Source organism: Athalia rosae, chromosome 8 (assembly GCF_917208135.1).
Source record: "Athalia rosae chromosome 8, iyAthRosa1.1, whole genome shotgun sequence".
Classification (NCBI taxonomy): Eukaryota; Metazoa; Arthropoda; class Insecta; order Hymenoptera; family Athaliidae; genus Athalia; species Athalia rosae.
The window spans coordinates 1,577,083-1,595,403 of record NC_064033.1 but is presented as its reverse complement, the minus strand read 5'-3'; the positions used below and the strand labels follow the sequence as shown (position 1 = coordinate 1,595,403).

General features: G+C 39.0%; 4 protein-coding genes and 1 long non-coding RNA gene across 10 annotated transcripts in view; 3 read left to right on the top strand and 2 right to left on the bottom strand.

The window, feature by feature from the left end:
• LOC105687949 (titin) overlaps window positions 1-8,695 on the top strand; it is a 61,000-nt gene extending 52,305 nt beyond the window's left edge. For all 3 annotated transcript variants that reach the window (XM_048659763.1, XM_048659764.1, XM_048659762.1), the window contains 22 exons: window positions 279-326; window positions 392-505; window positions 579-731; window positions 791-1,154; window positions 1,237-1,552; window positions 1,628-1,916; window positions 2,322-2,454; window positions 2,535-2,971; window positions 3,048-3,317; window positions 3,404-3,785; window positions 3,866-4,020; window positions 4,096-4,389; window positions 4,479-4,620; window positions 4,703-4,972; window positions 5,054-5,499; window positions 5,564-5,866; window positions 5,951-6,105; window positions 6,196-6,346; window positions 6,784-6,888; window positions 6,975-7,175; window positions 7,251-7,556; window positions 7,651-8,695. In XM_048659763.1, coding sequence (XP_048515720.1) covers window positions 279-326; window positions 392-505; window positions 579-731; window positions 791-1,154; window positions 1,237-1,552; window positions 1,628-1,916; window positions 2,322-2,454; window positions 2,535-2,971; window positions 3,048-3,317; window positions 3,404-3,785; window positions 3,866-4,020; window positions 4,096-4,389; window positions 4,479-4,620; window positions 4,703-4,972; window positions 5,054-5,499; window positions 5,564-5,866; window positions 5,951-6,105; window positions 6,196-6,346; window positions 6,784-6,888; window positions 6,975-7,175; window positions 7,251-7,556; window positions 7,651-7,853 — 5,237 coding nt within the window. In that variant the 3' untranslated portion in view covers window positions 7,854-8,695. The remainder of the gene's footprint in view (window positions 1-278; window positions 327-391; window positions 506-578; window positions 732-790; window positions 1,155-1,236; window positions 1,553-1,627; window positions 1,917-2,321; window positions 2,455-2,534; window positions 2,972-3,047; window positions 3,318-3,403; window positions 3,786-3,865; window positions 4,021-4,095; window positions 4,390-4,478; window positions 4,621-4,702; window positions 4,973-5,053; window positions 5,500-5,563; window positions 5,867-5,950; window positions 6,106-6,195; window positions 6,347-6,783; window positions 6,889-6,974; window positions 7,176-7,250; window positions 7,557-7,650) is intronic.
• LOC125502092 lies at window positions 8,011-9,664 on the bottom strand. Its single transcript, XR_007279931.1, has 2 exons — window positions 8,943-9,664; window positions 8,011-8,865 (listed from the first exon to the last, which is right to left on the bottom strand). It is a non-coding gene; the product is annotated as an uncharacterized LOC125502092 (long non-coding RNA).
• An 863-nt stretch (window positions 9,665-10,527) lies between these two features.
• On the top strand, window positions 10,528-13,330 carry LOC105688160 (ADP-ribosylation factor GTPase-activating protein 1). 3 transcript variants are annotated; one of them, XM_048659783.1, is made up of 9 exons: window positions 10,529-10,794; window positions 10,872-11,153; window positions 11,220-11,434; window positions 11,531-11,645; window positions 11,747-11,836; window positions 12,021-12,080; window positions 12,223-12,398; window positions 12,481-12,745; window positions 12,837-13,330. In XM_048659783.1, exons 1-8 carry the CDS (start codon window positions 10,735-10,737, stop codon window positions 12,725-12,727), a joined length of 1,245 nt encoding a protein of 414 aa, XP_048515740.1. In that variant the 5' UTR covers window positions 10,529-10,734; the 3' UTR covers window positions 12,728-12,745; window positions 12,837-13,330. The 3 variants fall into 3 exon arrangements, with proteins under 3 accessions (XP_012259679.2, XP_048515740.1, XP_012259677.2); XM_012404254.3 differs by having other exon boundaries at window positions 10,530-10,794; window positions 12,481-13,330; XM_012404256.3 differs by lacking the exon at window positions 12,021-12,080 and having other exon boundaries at window positions 10,528-10,794; window positions 12,481-13,330.
• LOC105688161 lies at window positions 11,470-14,392 on the bottom strand. Its single transcript, XM_020853534.3, has 4 exons — window positions 13,880-14,392; window positions 13,589-13,787; window positions 13,350-13,499; window positions 11,470-11,795 (listed from the first exon to the last, which is right to left on the bottom strand). The coding sequence occupies exons 1-3, from the start codon at window positions 14,239-14,241 to the stop codon at window positions 13,389-13,391; spliced, it is 672 nt and encodes a 223-aa protein (XP_020709193.2). The 5' UTR covers window positions 14,242-14,392; the 3' UTR covers window positions 11,470-11,795; window positions 13,350-13,388.
• Window positions 14,325-16,606, top strand: LOC105688159 (putative RNA polymerase II subunit B1 CTD phosphatase RPAP2). Of its 2 annotated transcripts, XM_012404253.4 has the most exons (6): window positions 14,325-14,520; window positions 14,579-14,693; window positions 14,789-15,760; window positions 15,832-15,998; window positions 16,074-16,250; window positions 16,349-16,606. In XM_012404253.4, exons 1-6 carry the CDS (start codon window positions 14,465-14,467, stop codon window positions 16,524-16,526), a joined length of 1,665 nt encoding a protein of 554 aa, XP_012259676.2. In that variant the 5' UTR covers window positions 14,325-14,464; the 3' UTR covers window positions 16,527-16,606. The 2 variants fall into 2 exon arrangements, with proteins under 2 accessions (XP_012259676.2, XP_048515739.1); XM_048659782.1 differs by lacking the exons at window positions 15,832-15,998; window positions 16,074-16,250.
• Window positions 16,607-18,321: the final 1,715 nt, after the last annotated feature.

Sequence of the window (18,321 nt, the reverse complement as noted above, 5' to 3'; positions counted from 1 at the left end):
TGTATTATGTAGTGTATTATCTGCTTATGGAAATGCTTACAGCTACAAAGAATGAATAACCCTATGCTAATAACATAGCCAGCGGTATTACATCCACGCGTGAGTAGCTACTTATCTATAGATTCAACAAAAATAATGGAACCTTGATCGAAAAGCATACCGGTATAAGTTATACGATAACATTGCAAAAATATTTTCAAAGCTTTGAGTTATTCTGGAATTTTTTTGCCTCGAATCAGTCTATTATGAATACGTTATGGTGCATTAATTGTTCACAGAAGAAGCAACGCTCAGCATTACCAAAGAAGGGGACATATCGGAAGAAGGTGAGTTGTAAAATAATTCAACACATTGAACATTCGTTTTGAATCATATTTTATTGACCCTTTAGATGAATCAGAATACGTTGTTCGCGATGGTGACATGATGTTCTCGATATGCTCATACGTTGCGGAGACCGACGAAGCCATCAATTTGGTCGAAGGAGAAAAAGTTTACATTATTGGTAAAATTATTTACATACACCCTCATTTTCTTGTTAGTAGAACATCCGATAATAATTAATCGTTGATCCTCAGAGCATACGAATTCTGACTGGTGGTTTGTCAAGAAACATTTGACCGAAGAAAAGGGCTGGGTACCAGCTCAATATCTCTTGGACAGACCGCACTATACGATTTATCTTCAGAAAAAGCTACACGAGAAAATCGACAAGTTACCCGTGTTTGAAAGTGAGTTGAAGAAATTCTTTTCGAATAGAATTCGCATAATAGAAATGATATTATTCCAGAACCTGGTCCCGGAGAGAAAGCATCGGCTCCACGGTTCGTAGAAAAATTGCAACCAAAACATACACCAGATGGTTACACCGTTCAATTCGAATGTCAAGTGGAGGGTAAACCTCGACCACAAATCACATGGTTCCGTCAAACAGCGATAATAAAACCATCACCAGACTTCCAGATTTATTACGACGACGACAATGTCGCGACCCTGATAATTCGTGAAGTTTTCCCCGAAGATGCAGGAACCTTTACTTGCGTCGCCAAAAATGCAGCAGGATTCGCATCGAGTACTACCGAACTAACGGTCGAAGCACCTCTGTCTGATCACGGCTCAGACATGACGGGACTTTCGAGAAAGAGTCTCTCAAGGTATCGATAGAATTTATTTTTCTTTGATTCGTAAGAATTATTATTGAATTTCGTTTGGCTCATTGCGATCGATTATTTTTAGGGAATCATCGCTTGCGGACATTTTGGAAGGAATCCCGCCGACCTTCTCTCGAAAACCGAAAGCGAAATGCGTCAACGTCGACGAGGATGTAATTCTTGAATGCCGCCTCGTAGCCGTTCCAGAACCAGATATCACTTGGTATTACGAAGGAACGCAGATAACGTCCAGAGAAAATGTAATCGTCGTAACGGAAAGCGACATGCATATGTACTGCAGTGTCATGAAGATCACCAAGGTGAAGAAAACTCAAGAAGGACGTTATAAGATCGTCGCTAAAAACAGAGAGGGTGAAGCTACCATCGAAATACCTCTGAAGGTAGGGCATATCCATCAAATGTCTACAATTTTTACCTAATCCTCAAATTTGTTACGAAAAAAAATTTCGGTACAGGTACGAACGGGCGGAAAAGAACCACCAGAAATTCTGGAACCATTGAAACCCTACGTAATTCGTGAGGGTGAGACGGTGGTATTGTCAACACAAATCATCGGTACTCCGATGCCAGAAATCACCTGGTTTAAGGATGGAAAGCCGTTGAAGGGAGCGTCCCCGAAACGGGACGGTGATAACAACACCCTTACATTGATTCAGCCAGTTGTATCTGACACTGGAGAATATTCGGTCGTTGCCACTAACGAAAAAGGCAAAGCCGAAACCCGAGCGACTCTCATAGTCGAAGGTAAAATAAAATAGATTTTGTTAAAGGCAATGACGTCACGCCGTTGCATGTGATTAGTAGAATCGTCTGACCGTGGCTTTTTACACACCCGCTTTATTCCTAATGAAAAAAAAAAAGAAAAAGAACCTTCTCACGCATTAAAAAATAAAAAAGAAAATGCAGAAATAAAAATCTGTTTGCGCATAAAATGCTTAGCTAACATTACAGCAACTCTAAGCTCTGCAGATCTGAAACCCACGCCTGTCCCAGAAATGATCCCGCAACAACAAAATGAGAAAGAGCAACATTTATCGTACAAGGGTATGATATGCTTTCACTCGCTACTGTCGTTTGATTGTGTTTTTTGAGCTGCTGCAGCACGGGTTTGGAAATAACTGAATCTTATTTCGGGGCAATTAATTACAGAAACTCCAAGCGGTGCTCCGGAACCACCATTGTTCACGGAACGGTTCCAAGAACAAACCGTACCTGAAAAGGGCTCGGTAAAATTAACAGCCAAGGTCACCGGAAACCCGGTACCGGAAATCACATGGTTGCGGTAAGTGTACATAACAATCCTGAAATTTGAACAATATCTTCAACTGATATCCGAAATAATGGTCACTTCTTATGGTTCAGCAATAACAAACCCTTGGAACCGTCATCAAACGTCAAGGAAACCTACGACGGTATGAACATCACCCTTGAAATAAGGAATGCAGATTCAGAAGTTGACTCTGGAGATTACAAGTGCATCGCCAGCAATCCAGTTGGCAAAGCATCGCATGGAGCTAAAATTACGGTTGACGTTGACAAAGTCGTCTTTACTAAAAATCTTGAAGAATTTGTTCGAGTCGATGAGTACAAGCCCCTTGAATTGACTTGTGAAACTTCTCATACCGTTTCGACAACTTGGTGGCACGACGAGAAGGAAATCAGCGGAATGGATCATAGGGAAGTAATTCAGGAAGGACGTACTCACAGGCTGGTTATCAAAAAGACCAGTACCTACGACGATGGAGTTTATAAATGCACCGTGAAAAAACAGAGCACATCCAGCACGGTTGAGATAAGAGGTATGATATTTGAAACACGATTGTACAAATTTTGCGATCGCAGATATAATAAGTGGCTTTTTTTCAATTTTATTAGCCACAAAGCCAGAGTTTGTAAGAAAACTGCAAGATTTCGAAGTAAAGGAACGTGACGTTGCGATTCTGGAAGTCGAAATAACATCTCAGACTGCTGACGTTAGTTGGCATAAGGACGGAGAACCTCTTAAACCGAAAAAAGAAAAATTGGAGTTTGTCAAAGACGGGACTGTGAGAAAATTACTCATCAGAAGTGCATCGGTCCACGATGAAGGGGAATACACCTGTTCGTTGCTGGATCAAGAATGCACAGCTGAAGTTACCGTCGTCGGTAAGACACGGAATTTGAAAATCTGAAACTCTCCCTCTTGCATAAAATTCAATTTTCAATAATTATAATCGATTGATAATTTTCAGAATTACCACCGGAAATCATCACCAAAATGCAAGACGTAACGATAGCTAAGGGAGAGAAGGCGATGTTCGAAATTGAACTAACTAAAGGAGACGCTTTGGTTCGTTGGTTCAAAGACGATCAAGAACTACAATTCTCAGAACACGTCCAGCTCTCCATCGACGGCAAGAGGCAAAAATTGAAGATTTACAAATCAGAGCTAACCGACGCGGGAGAATATTCTTGTCAAGTCGGTGAGCAGACATCAAAGGCCAGATTAACGGTCGAGGAACCGGGCGTCGATTTCATCACCAGATTACCAGAAGTCACTCTGGTACCGTTGAACACCGATGCAGTATTCGTTATCGAATTATCGCGACCAGATGTACCGGTGAAATGGTTCAGGTAATATATCGTTAATTTTTAATTAATTATCATTGATGATTACTGATTTTGAGGTGGCTAAAATTATCTTTGACCTATAGAAAGGGAAAGGAAATCGAGGAATCGCCCAAGTACACAATTATCGACGATGGAAACTTGAAGAAATTGATCGTAAAGAAATGCACCGTAGATGACACCATGGAATACAGTGCCGTTGCTATGAACATGAAGACATCATCGAAAATGAAGGTGGAAGGTGAGTGTCGTTTATTGAAAAAAATGGAAAAGCTATTTCTGTCTGGAATTGTATTGACTGAAATGTGGATTTCAGTCGTAGAAACCCCGCCAAAGATCAGCGTCGACTCCCCGAAGGAATATCGAGTGAAGAAAGACGACGATGTCGACATCACGGTGAAATTCACAGCAATACCAAAGCCGACTATGGAATGGTCCGTGAATGGCAAAGTTGTTCCAAAGACAAAACGAACCGTTCCATCAATCGACGAAGAATCGGCGACGCTCACTATAAAGAAAGTACAAGAAGACGACGCTGCGGGTGATTACACATTGAAATTGACGAACAACTGCGGAGAGGCGAGCACCGACATTCGCCTCATTATCATGCGTGAGTTTGAGTTTCGTTTGAATTTGCAAAATAATTATGCGTTGTATAGAACCGATGCGACGATAAAAAATATATTCGCGTATTTTCAGAGGTACCAAGCACTCCAGGAATTCCAGAACTGTTGGAAGTGACCGACGACAGCATTACTCTTCACTGGAAAGCACCCGAGTTCGATGGAAACACTCCAATCACGGAATACATCATCGAATACCATGACCGGGATGATTTCTCGTGAGTGAATTGATATCGATTCGACAAAATTAATGAATCGCAGGACGAAACGCAGCCTCACACCGACATCTTTTTTTTACAGGTGGATCCGACCTACGGAGAAGATCACGGAGACCACGCACAAGATCACCAAGCTCACTAAGAATACGGATTACATGTTCCGTGTTACAGCTGTAAATTCTGTCGGCCCTAGCCCACCTTCCCACAACACAAGGTACCTGAAAATCGCTAAACCGATCGCTGCCGAGCCTCCGGTAATTTTAGAACCGCTGAACGATATCACCACTGGACTTGGACAAACGGTATCCTTATCCTGTGTCATAGGAGGAATTCCAGCACCTGAGATCACATGGTATTTTGAAATTCTTGAACGAACGCGTTTTTTCTCCATTCTTTAAAAGGCAGAACAATAATCGACAATTTCCCTTTCCAGGTTGAAAAATCAAAGACCATTCAAAAACAACAAAATCACCTACGAAAATCGGGTGGCAAAATATACCATCGTTGAGACAACGGAAACTTCCGGCGCAACATTTACAGTGAAAGCTAAAAATGACGCGGGAACAGCGGAAACATCATGCGATCTCAAGATCCAGGAGCCACCGAAGATCAGTTTCGACGAAACCTTGGCCACACAGCAACTCAGGGTAACGAGTCAGTGGAAGATAAATGTCAAGGCCACGGGACTGCCGCAACCGCAGTTAACGTGGACCAAAAATGGTAAAACTATTACCGAACAACAAGTATCAATTTACAACGAAGATGCGGAATCCTCGATCACGATATATTCGGTCGTGCGAGAAGATACCGGAACCTACACCGTCACCGCGATTAATGAGGCCGGCAGTACGTCGGTCGAGATGTACCTGAGAGTGATAGGTAAATATATCGTTGATCCCATCAAACTTTCCTTCCCAATAACACGATTTTCAATGGAATTCAGACAAACCGTGCAAGCCACAAGGACCAATGGTCATGCGAGACATCAGACAAGATCAAATTACGATAGAGTGGAAGCCTCCCGTTGACGACGGAGGTCTGGAGCTCAGTAAATACACGATCGAAAAATGTGAGCCCGAAAAAATGGTGTGGATGAAAGTAGCCGACGTGGACAAAGACGCGGAGAGTTATTGCATACAAAAATTGCAACAAGATTCGGAGTATATGTTCAGAGTCGTTGCTAAGAATCCCGTTGGTTCGTCGGAACCATTGGAATCGGCGCCGATAAAGATCAGACCATCGTTCGGTGAGTTTGTCGATTTTGAAATTCCAAATTTTTCAATCTCTTAATTTTCTACAAACAAAATGACGATTGATCACATCCACGCAGAGAAACCAGGCCCACCGCGAGGACCACTCGATGTTTCAGGCATGACGAAGACTTCGTTCACCATAAAATGGCAAACACCGGAGAACGATGGAGGTTCACCGATACTCGAGTACATCGTAGAGATGAAGGAAGTATCGAAAAAAGCGTGGCAAAAGGTGGGTGGAAAGAAAACCAAGAAAACTATTTGTAACGCCTGTTTTATAATAAATAAAAATCTTTGTCGACCGATGATTTATTTTCCACAGATCTGCAGTACGAAGGGAGACACGACGAATGCTATCATTTCCGACTTGAAGACCGACGTATCGTATAACTTTAGAATAACCGCGAGAAATAGCATGGGAAATGGACCGGCTTATCTATCGGAAGAACCCATCACAGCTGGTAAACGCATAAGTGAGTACACCATGGATATTAGATATTCATTTTTTTATAGAATTTTAAAAACTCATTTGACTGACAATGAGCCAAAAAACCGCTAATCGCTTTCTAAAACATACGCAATTATTTTATACTATAATTAATGCTTTTGCTTATTAATGCTCCGCTTTTCTGATTCCTATGCACACGCAGATGTGACTAGGTTCACTGAAAGTACACTGTACGCTTTGCTCGGCCTATTTCCAATGAGCAAGGTTTCCATGAGTAGAAGTAAGTTTTATATTCGCATAAATCGAAGAAAAAATCAAAAAAAATAAACCATAGCCGATGCATGCGTTTTATTTGCAAATAAATAATTTGAAGTTGAATTTCAGCCAGAAGTATAAAAAATACTATGTCACATGAATATGAGAGTTGGCAGTGCAGTGAATAAATATCTAATAATTTTTTAGCACCGCCGTCATGTCCTCTGAATTTACAAGTCACGGGAATAACTAGCAGGAGCGCTACGTTGACTTGGTCACCACCAGCTAGCACCGGAGGAACCGAACTCACGGGTAAAATATCTATAATATTATCGTACAAAGAATATTTATGCATTATGGAAGCAATGTAATATTCTGCTTTTATTATCCGCACATAGGATACGTCGTTGAGAAACGAGCGTCGAGCGGCAAAGGTGCAGGAAAATGGAGCAAAATTGTTACCCTCGACGCAACGACGCATCAACATTGCATCGAAAATTTGAAGGAGAGCGAGTTCATGTTCAGAGTTTTTGCTGAAAATAGCATAGGGCTGAGCACACCGGCCACTTCTGAAGCCGTTACGTTGAAGACCCACGCGAGTAAGTGTAGTGTAACTACAGGGTATATTATCCGTTGATCAACGACGGTTTATTAAATTCGTTTTGAAATTTTAGCTGTACCATCGCCGCCAACCGCGCCCCTCGAGATCAGGCAAGTGGCTGGAAATACGATCGTCGTTGAATGGGGTAGACCCGAATCCGACGGAGGTGCGCCTTTGGAAGGATACAAAATTGCGATCAGGGATATCAAGAAGACGATGTGGATGGAGGTAGGAAGGGTCAACGCGGATATCCAAAAACTTACGATAAAAGATCTTCAGGAAAACCACGAATACCTAATGAGGATATTTGCAAGGAACGAAGTTGGCCTAAGCGAACCTTTGGAATTTGAAGAACCGTTCAAAGTTCTTCCGGCGTCGGGTAATTATTTTATCATGGATATCATTTATACGCGTTGGAAAAACACGGTTCATAATTAACAATTTTCATTCACCTCCTTTTTCATCGACAACAGAATTATCCTTCATCGAACCGGTTGCGGAAGCAACTGAAAGAGGTGAAACAGCATCGCTCAGTTACAGTACGGACAATACGAGCTCCTGGTTAAGAGATAACAATATGGACGCCGATATACATTCTTACGCCAGAGGACGTCTGCTTAGAAAGGATGAGTATTTCTTCCGCATATGGCATTACGCCAATCAATTATTCAAGTAACGACACTTTGTCTATTCCAACGTTAATTAAGCTAAGCGAGCGTCGAAAATTTTTAACTTCGACGACAATACTGCACGTGGCATAAGAATGTAAATATATTGTATATTTTTTTTTTTAAACGGACCATACCTACCTGAAAATTTAGGAAAGGAATGAATTGAATAATTGATACAGATTATGATTTTCGCAATTTATTTATTGCCGCATACGAAGTTTTTAAGTAATGATTCAGATCATTACGATGTTCTGTTATGTAATTATATATGTGTAAATAATCGGATGATCAGCGGCAACGATAAATGCGGGACATTTATATATCTTCGTGACTGAATAGATGAATTTGTTGAATATATTAACGAGATATATTTATTACCGAAGAAAAATGAAGCACAAATGAACAATCGCGCGAAATTGTCATTCGAAAATATCAGTGTCGCGGTGAGCGATGAACCCTAATTTATCTATTTCTAGGCAATAGGTGTATTAGTGTATAATTTAATATACAATTGAAAAACTTCCTAATTATTCATAAGCTTGCGATGATAATTATAAGAATTATATTATATATACATATGAATTTAAACATGAATATATATTTATTGTGTTGTTTGTGTATATTAAGTTGAAATAACGCGATACATATATGAATAAGTTGACTTAATCGTAAGGTAACGAGAAAAAAAAATCAAAAATAAACGGTGATATGTCACGTAAGGTTGGTAACTGAGACGTAAAATATAGGTGCTTTAACATCAATAAGCATTCACCAACCTTATGTCACATGCCCGTAATCAATGATATGTTATAAAGTACTGCGAAAATAAACTACAATCGTGAAATTACTGAGCTGGTCTTCTTCACCTCCTGCTACTTGTTATACCTTCCATTTTTTGATGAAATACTACCGATGCAATTCATCGAAATACATTAATTGTCACAGATATTTCACGATATCTTGTCGGCTGTCGTGGACGTGCGCATCAATCTATCAGTTGGGGCATTTGTGAATTTCCTGACGGTTGAGAAAAGAGGTTATATGTGTATTCGTTTCATTCCAATATTGGTAAGTCAGTGAATTTATTGCATTACGTTCTATGCGGATAAAACGGGCCCGGCTTCGCCAAACAAAAATGAGTTGCGTTGAATTTCTTTCGCAAAAAATGAGTACGCGCATCACCTGCTTCAAAGCGTTGCACTGGTGAGGAAAAAAGAGATAGATTTTTTTAATTGAATGCATCTGAAAGTAGAAGATTTAAGCTTTAATTTGGTTCCAATTTCGTTTGGCTAAGTGCATTTTTCAGGAAGTTACAAGCGTTTGAAGTTGACCATTTTCGCCCGAATTCGTATACTTGCTCTATTTCTTTCCATCATAAAATACCCTGCATCCAAGTTCATTTATGAATAGGAATCAGCAGCCAATCAGCGCTTACTACGAAAATCCGTAGTAAGAGGGCGAAGAAAGGGGGACCAGACATTCCTTAGTAGTGGGTCAACAGTCGGTGTATTGAGGTAGGTCAGGAAGTTCAATCACCTCACGGTTTATTCGAATTAATCCATATATGGGGTGTATCTTTGTCAAAATTGACGTAAAAAATCCGAAAAAAATTCTGGGAGTATGTACATTTTTTAATCTATGAGTACATGATGAGTATGTCTATGTATGCCAAGTATATATGTAAATAACTATGTAAAACTCTACATAGGGTGAAGTTTTGCCAAAATTGACGTAAAAAATTCGAAAAAAATTCTAGGGGTATGTACATTTTTTAATCTATGATTAGATGATGAGTATGTCTATGTATGTCGAGTATATATGTAAATAACTATGTAAAACTCATTTACATAGGGTGTAATTTTGACGTAAAAAAAACGAAAAAATTTTGGGAGTATGGACGTTACTGAATCTATAGGTATATGATGAGAAGGATGTATGTAAAGGTAATATCTACATAGCCATGTACAACTGAGGTATATATGGTGTATTTTTGACAAAATCGACGTCAGAAAAAAGGAAAAATTCTGGGAGTAGGTACGTTATTAAATCTATAGGTATATGATGAGCAGGGATGTATGTAAAGGTAATATCTACATAGCTATGTATAACTGAGGTATATATGGTGTATTTTTGACAAAATCGACGTCAGAAAAAAGGAAAAATTCTGGGAGTAGGTACGTTATTAAATCTATAGGTATATGATGAGCAGGGATGTATGTAAAGGTAATATCTACATAGCTATGTACAACCCAGGTATATATGGTGTATTTTTGACAAAATCGACGTCAGAAAAAAGGAAAAATTCTGGGGGTAGGTACGTTATCAAATTTATAGGTATATGACGAGTAGGGATGTATGTAAAGGTAATATCTACATAGCTATGTACAACCCAGGTATATATGGTGTATTTTTGACAAAATCGACGTAGGAAGAAAAAAATATCCTGTGAGTATGTGAATCAGAAAATTTAGATGTATGCAAGTATGGATATTCGCTGTAGATAATAAATTAAAATTTTCATAATATCGCGGTAGTCATAGTTGAATTCGTTGTACCTACTATCGTTTCATTTTGGACGAATTAAATTACGATCAAAGTTACTTTGCTCACTAGATGGTAGCATAGTACAGAATTCCCAGTGGTCTCGATAGTAGTAGTATGCATTGTAAAGCAGTGTTCAGAGATTCAGTGATATTGTAGTAGTGTGCCATGGTGGCAAGTGGAAATTGACGTGTTGGAAGCTAACCCTTCAGTAAAATATCGTTTATCGAATCGTTAATTGTAAAACTAGGATTCGAAGAAATTCAGTACTTGTTGAAAAAAACGAAGAAGAAACGATTCGTGGAGAATCAAACGTCGTAGAGATAGTCACAGGTTTTAAGGGATATGGCGAGTCCTCGTACCAGAAGATTACTTGGTGAATTAAAACCTCGTGATGAGAATAACGTTAGTAAATTTTTACTGCAGAACCAACGTTATGTTAATGTGACTCCGGTGTGATACTCTTCTCAAATAAATTACAGAAATGTTTTGAGTGCGGTACACACAACCCCCAGTGGGTGTCCGTCACATATGGTATATGGATCTGCCTCGAGTGTTCAGGAAAACATAGGGGTCTTGGCGTTCACTTGTCATTTGTTCGTTCGGTCTCGATGGATAAATGGAAAGATTCAGAACTAGAGAAGATGAAAGTTGGTGGTAACAGAAAGGCACGCGAGTTTTTTGACTCTTGTGCAGATTGGGATGATTCCATGAGCATTCAACAACGATACAATACTACCGCTGCAGCTTTGTACAGAGATAAGGTACTTCAGCAATGGCTCAATGACAATTACTGATCATGGTAATACCTCCTAGCTTATTATATTCAGATAGCAACTCTGGCACGCGGGCAAGCATGGTCACCCAGTTCATCTCCTGCTAACAGATTGTCAAATTCATCTTACCAAGATAGTAACAAGTACGAACCAACGTCTCATAATACTCAAGACTCCATGTCTTACCAGAATATTAATTCTGCTGGGTTCAAAAGTCAAACAGAGTCTTTTTTTGCCCGAAAGCAGGATGAAAATGCATCTAGACCAGAGTAGGTATCACCTAAAATTTCATGAAGTCAGCAAGTAAAATTATTTCAATGTTTATTTGCTCCCATGGTATATATTAATCAGATTGTTGCATTCAGAAACATACCACCCAACCAAGGGGGAAAGTATGGGGGTTTTGGTTATCAAATGGATGCACCACCCAGAAGCTCATCACAAGAATTTTTTGATACAGCAGTCTCATCTCTTGCTAGTGTAAGAAATATTAGCATGCCTGCACTTTTCTAATATATGTGTGATGTCTTTGATAATCCAACAATTGACTTCCATATGGAATATCTTCATCTTCTTCACAGGGTTGGTCCATAATGTCATCATCAGCAGTGAAAATAGCAAACAAAGCAACTGAAAATGCAATCAAGATAGGAGGATTAGCCAGTCAAAAGGTATCTAATGTTATTTTATCCCACAGGAAAGAAGATACCTCAGAAAATATGAATGATGTGCCTGATCTCGAATGTCTGTTTGATTTTTTATTTATGATTTGTTTGATTTCTAATGATTCTAGCAAACCGACCCAATTTATTTCTAATTCCCACTTTAGTTTGATTTATTTTTTGTTGACATCAGGTTCGCGATGGCACCATACTGGAGGATGTAGGCGCACAAGTTAATAATTTAGCTGCCAAGGTAGAATTATAGATTGTTCAATTTGCGAGGCAACTTTCCGTTTTAACTCCAAGTTATATTTTCTTTTGAACAGTATTGCTTATTCCAACTATGGTCATAAAATACGCTCCTGCATCATAATAATTACTTTGCATTTGTTCAGGTTAGCGATCTAGGAAGACGAGGTTGGGGGGATATTAGTGGAACGAATTCATCAGAGCAGCAACAGCAATTCGATTTTAATGATCAGTACCAGACGACTAATACTTCACAGAGTCATCATTCTAGTGGCATGTCTTCCAATGAAAAATCGTCACTGGTATCTGGGCAAATGACGAAGTAGGTCTATTCGGATTATCTACACTTCAGCTCAGTCAAAGTCAAGCATATATTAGGTAGTAATAACTGATCGCTATTATAGGAGCAGTTCATCTGGAGGAAAAAATTTTAGCGGGAAGGATTGGGAATCCTGGGGAAATAGTTCGAGCCCGAAATTATCAAATGATTCTCATGAAAGTAGTCAATCAAAATCTATTCCTACCCGAACGAACAAGAAGACACAGAATAAGGAAGCATCTTTAATTGACTTTGAAGAAGGAAGTAGCAACAAGCCGGCAGATTGGAATTCGAAACTAGAAGAAGATGCATGGGATATATTAAAAGATTAACCATTGAACGTTATTTAGGTATGACTTTCCTTAGCTGAAATTCTAACGCGATATTGGAACATTACAAGTGAGTTTGTGAAGCCAAAAATAAAATTCGTGATGTTATCAGGCCCGAATATATTTATGGCCACACTCTCGTTGTCATACCGCTAACGGCTGTTAGTCTATTGTGATGTGGAGGTGATGAATCAAACTTCCAAATCTGATTAATTGTAACTGGTAAGTGGTAATCGTGTGTAATCGATTGATCGATATACTATAAATATATGTATACACTAGGCCTAGTATACACGTATTTGGCAGGCTACGTAAGAATTATACATTTCTATTGATTTCATTTTTCTTTATATTATGTATCCCTTGTATTTCGTTTATTACTTGACACATGATGGTATATTAAAACAATACCGGAATTATTACAAACAACGGTACGATATTTTATATTCAAACAATTATTGCCACATAGAAACTATGTGGTACGAGCGTAATTATTTACAGTTAATTAGGGTATCTAGAATGATGAGTATCGCATGTGAGGTATTACACTCTATAATCCAATTATTTGACCAATGCAAAATAAAAATATCTAAGTTGACCAAGCAATTGCCATTATAATTATTACCTATATGTGCATAGAATTTGTTCCTGGAGGAGATAGACATCACTCTTGATTCGTCGAATCCAGAGGCTCCATGAAAAGTTGTTCATGCGGTACCATAAATACATTTAAGTCATCGAGTAATTTGCAGGGGCCCACTCTTGTTTTAGTGCTCTGGATAAATAGAATTGGTTTGAAACTTCTAATAAAGCAAAACAAAAATTGATATTCTGAACACACTATTAGTATTATTATCAACTTACATTTGTGCGACCAGAGACTTTATGGCTGTTAAAATGCTGCTGCCGATGATTAATAGATTGCAATAGTTTTCGGGTAGGTCTCAATCTCAATTTACTAACGACTTTAGATATGATAGCATAGATTCTTTTCCGCGTAGCTGGAGGAAGGGTAACAACGGCATCACCACACGTCATGCGATATAAAAAATTGTAGGCATCTCTGAGAATACGAAGCAAACAGTAATGAAATAAAACCCTGGCATATTTGAACAGGATGAACTATGTTACCCTATTAGAATAGTTTTGTTCTACCTGAAATTGAAGCCATCTGCATCTTTGGGACATGGATGGTTTCCAAACATTGATATATAAAGTAAAGCCTTGGAAATGACCTGGTTTGTGTCATCCATGCAAGTTTTGTCCAGCCACTGATCTATGGGTGATTTATTAATTTGCTGCATATCACGCCGTACACTTTGCATAGTAACATTTATCATTGATCTGACCGCGGCGAGAGATTTTGTTGGTAAGGTGCTGGCGATAGAGGCAATGTTTGTATGACCATACTTCTTTAGGCTATCCAACAACACCAGCTTTTCATCTTCAGTCCACGAGGTACTGGGATGAAACCCTTTACAATAGGTTCTGGTTCGACGCCTTGATGTTTCACTCATTCTTTGACTGAATTTCTACGAATCGGTTTCAGATCACGAGAGAGATCCAACTTAATTCAATACACCCGACCTTTAACCTCTTCTGTTCAGTCGTTGACTGAAGCTGAAGTGAAACGAAATCTGTGCACGAACGTATGCACCTAACCTTAGAAGAAACCTCTTTGTTTTGACAGATGCACAAGATATACACCTCCCAAAAAATTGTTAATCTGCCAGTTCAAAGATGACGTCTATACCGAAGCAGCGTCAAGACGCTAGTAAAATGAAGAAAAAAATGAGGTAAATATTTATAAATTAGGTTTGATTGGCACTTATACTAAAAATATTAAAATTCTAGCAAGGAACAGCTGCAGTTAGCCTTGGCAAAAAAGAGGCAGTGCAATGCTAGAGCTTTGGTGATTGTGGAACGTCTAATTGAACCCGAAGTTGACCAGGCTTGGCTGTTAGAGAACGTAATTAACTCAAGTTGTTATACTATAATCAATACCTTCACCCAATAGCTTCTGGTCACAGCTCGATAATTTTGTCCAATGTGTTTTTTTAATAGCTGGCGCACATTAATCGAGATCATATGGATGATGTTGTTGAAGAAAGAGCGATAGTAAAGCGATGTGGCTATCCTCTCTGTGACAATCAATTAAAGGCAAATATAACTCAGCGATATCACATATCCACCAAGAGCAACAAAGTATACGATGTCAGCAGAAGAAAGAATTTCTGCAGTAACAACTGTTATGGAGCTGGAAATTATATTTCCGAACAACTTCTCACCAGCCCCCTGTGGCTCAGAGATCCCAAGGACAAGCCTGTCTTCCAGCTACTTTCTGTTTCCAGATTAGCTCAGAATTCTATACCCGGTGATGAAATAGATCTGGGCAGAGAAAATATCATCCTTGATCCTAATAGATTATCCAAGAACTCTAAAGACCACACACTTGCATCAAATAATGATATAACCAAGGATGCAAAGCAAGAAGACTTAGACAACAGTATTCCTGAAACGGAGCTCGGAAAATATAAAGAAAGTACAATTACACCAGCCATAGACTCTGACGAATTAATTTCAACAGTAGTTAAGCCAGAATCTACAGATGAAAAGGATAAAAATGATGGCTTAGTTATTGAACGTGATATGAAATTGCTAAAAAATATTCCTGAAACCGTTCCATATCAAAATAAACCGCGAAATCAACTAGGAAAAAAACACGAAATCAAGAAGAACTTTGACCCGAATTGGTTGGTGGAACGAATTGAATATTATCTGCGAGAATGGATCACCCTGGACTCTTTAGTTCTGTTATTAGGAGATACGGCTATTAAAAAACAAAAAATTGACGAAATGTCCAGGGAATTTGCTGGCGACGAATTGCAGAAAAAATATATCCAGCTAGGCCAAAAAATAAATTCGCTGCAAATAGATCCTGACAGTGAAGAGGATGAGGAGAAGAGTGAGTCAGATCTCAAGCCGCTTCCGAATTACGAGATTCTCAAAGAAGAAGGGAAAAAACTGGAAATCAAGGTACCTTTATGGAATTTCAATTAATTTTTCAACCGACCCCAGAGCTGAGCAATTAGTTCTTTTCATCAAAGGTAAAGGCATTCTTTGAAGGACGCACCTCAATAGAAACGGTAGCATCGGGAACGAACGAAGCTGCTGCCCAGCAAGCGGACGATTCTGCTACCTATTTACCTACTCTTGGTGAACGAGATCCCAAATCTCTGAGACGCCGTATAATTTTAGAAAAGCTCAACAAAGTGTAATGCATCATATTTATGTGTGTACTTATTTCGGAAAATACGAACATTACCTATGAACTCATGAAACTTTCTAGTTTGCCTGAAATGATGCGGACCTTAGCTGGCGGGGATTTCGTGGTTCACGAATGTATCAGCAGCAACGGATGCGGTAAAGCTGTGAAAGCTCTCGTAAATACATTTTCACTGTCGGCTAGCAACGTAAATCCAAAGCCTGCAGAGTGGAACCTCTTGAGCCTTGTTTTTATAAAATTGTAAACATTATTCCACATTTCGCATATACCCAAAAACCCTTTCCAAAAATTGAGATTTTTTCAGTTGTGGTTTTTTTTTTCCGATTTTATGATTACAGATTGAGCATCTCCGAGCCTCGAATCAGGTTCCTACTAAACACCGAACGCGCTTCAAAATACGTGACTATGATTCTCATGTCGTACAACTTGGAGTCGAACTACCTGGAGACACTTGTAGCCACGGTGACCAATCCAGATTCTCATCATATCAAAAAAGAAAAGGAAAACGACAATTAAAAAGAACAGTAAAATTTAATAACGACAATGTTTGTAACTTATTATGACAATCAAATAAATTGTGTTTGTGCATACATAAATTTTTTCGTTTCTATATTTCTTGAGATACAAGATCCCCAACCGACCTGATGACTGAATATCGGGGCAAGGGAATGGGGTACGAATAATACAGAGCTTTACGTTTTCAATAATGTTGTTCAGGGCAATACGGCAAAACAAGACTACGAGAAAAGTGCAAGAAGTCTTGCGATTCTTCAAGCAGGAAAAGTTAATAAATCCCAAGTTTTCTCCAAGTGACAACTGGCACAGTTATACGTATATATCTGTGTATGGGTACCTGCACCAAGGGTGCAATTTGCTACGACAAGTTGCAGCGGGGCACAGGGAAACTCTTCAAAGTTTGTAGTTTGAGAAAACTTGAGATCTCCGCTCCTCCGCAGCTGCATCCGCGCACCTTTTCCACCGCAATACCGCAACCTCTTTAATCCAACGTGGATAAGCAATTCTCCATTGTATCGCTTACAAAAAGCACGAAACAAACTTTTCGAAATTTTTTGCGGCGCCGATAATTGACTTATAACAAATTGCAGTAAATGCGGTCTATCATCTGCTCAACTATACAGTAGCAGGAGATCTCTTTGGATATTGAGACCCATACCATGTTGGTTTTTGTATGCGGCTAGTCCAGACAAACTGTAAGATTAACTCGGCAAATAGTAATGAAATTAATAGATCGCGAATAAATGCGATAGATTTTCACGTATTGCAATAATTTTATTATTGTTCCATTGTAATGTTTGAATCGAGTTTGCCCACAACAAAACCCAGCTCGATATTAATTTTTTTACATTCAATTCACGGAAAAATTTTCTGTAATAGTTCAATTTCGGGATCAGGACACTGTGGGTATTCCGGGGATTGAAGATTTTGCGATTTGAGCGACCGAAACGACCGCATAGATTTTTATTGCAGCTCAACTCGCGGCTAATAGTTGGAAATTTCTTGAATCGTTTCTAATGTCCAGTAATGGGTCGGATAGATCCGAGATATCCAGTTTCAGAACTACCACGTGAAGTGGATTTTGAATCGAGAATATCTAGTTTTACAATCCCGTAGCTATTACTACCGCTGTACGGTACATTATACTTGTAGTTTTAACTCAGGTGCAGCTGGAAAATCACCCCCCGATTATCAATAGCTGGAACACAGAGAAGTAAAGAAGAAGTAAACCAAATTGCAGTATACAGCAAAGATTAAGGAATTATTCCAACGATTCCAGGCAACTCATTGAGATAAAATCTCGACCTCTTCTAGCTCCTGAGCTAGATATGGCGATAACTTCTAAAGCTACCTAATGCGGATGCTGTTATACGTATATATACAGAGCTAGAAAACAAGTCGTCTAAAGTAAATTATACACGTACCTAACAACCCTTACGCTCAGCAAAAATTATGTCCTACGCAGGCACAAAATCTGAAAGTGTACCAATCCGTTCGAAAGCTTTGAGACCTTTCATTTGAGAATATCATATAATAATATTCACAATTAACGGTGTGCCGTACCGTGCATAAATAAGTCGAATGACAGTCACAGGCTGAATTATTTAATATATTATACACAAAATTGGCCATGTGTGTACGTATACAAATAGGTGCTTCTGAAAATCAAGGGTCTAATTGAATCGTGCAGCAGCCAGAAGCCCGTCTTTTATCACTCGGATAGAATTCGCCAGGTATATAATATAATACAACATACCTACATACCTTAACAACATTCTGTACATTACATTATATA

What these genes read in the sequence shown, in the direction of transcription:
- LOC105688161 (XM_020853534.3), bottom strand. Translation starts at nt 14,241, where the DNA reads ATGAGTGAAACATCAAGGCGTCGAACCAGAACCTATTGTAAAGGGTTT. An exon ending in GCAGATGGCTTCAATTTCAG is followed by an intron (nt 13,788 to 13,879) that starts GTAGAACAAAAC and finishes TCGTATTCTCAG; the next exon opens with AGATGCCTACAATTTTTTAT. An exon ending in AAGTCTCTGGTCGCACAAAT is followed by an intron (nt 13,500 to 13,588) that starts GTAAGTTGATAA and finishes CTATTTATCCAG; the next exon opens with AGCACTAAAACAAGAGTGGG.
- LOC105688160 (XM_048659783.1), top strand. Translation starts at nt 10,735, where the DNA reads ATGGCGAGTCCTCGTACCAGAAGATTACTTGGTGAATTAAAACCTCGT. An exon ending in CAGTCTCATCTCTTGCTAGT is followed by an intron (nt 11,646 to 11,746) that starts GTAAGAAATATT and finishes TCTTCTTCACAG; the next exon opens with GGTTGGTCCATAATGTCATC. An exon ending in GTATCTGGGCAAATGACGAA is followed by an intron (nt 12,399 to 12,480) that starts GTAGGTCTATTC and finishes TCGCTATTATAG; the next exon opens with GAGCAGTTCATCTGGAGGAA.
- LOC105688159 (XM_012404253.4), top strand. Translation starts at nt 14,465, where the DNA reads ATGACGTCTATACCGAAGCAGCGTCAAGACGCTAGTAAAATGAAGAAA. An exon ending in AGGCTTGGCTGTTAGAGAAC is followed by an intron (nt 14,694 to 14,788) that starts GTAATTAACTCA and finishes TTTTTTTAATAG; the next exon opens with CTGGCGCACATTAATCGAGA. An exon ending in GGAAAAAACTGGAAATCAAG is followed by an intron (nt 15,761 to 15,831) that starts GTACCTTTATGG and finishes TTTTCATCAAAG; the next exon opens with GTAAAGGCATTCTTTGAAGG.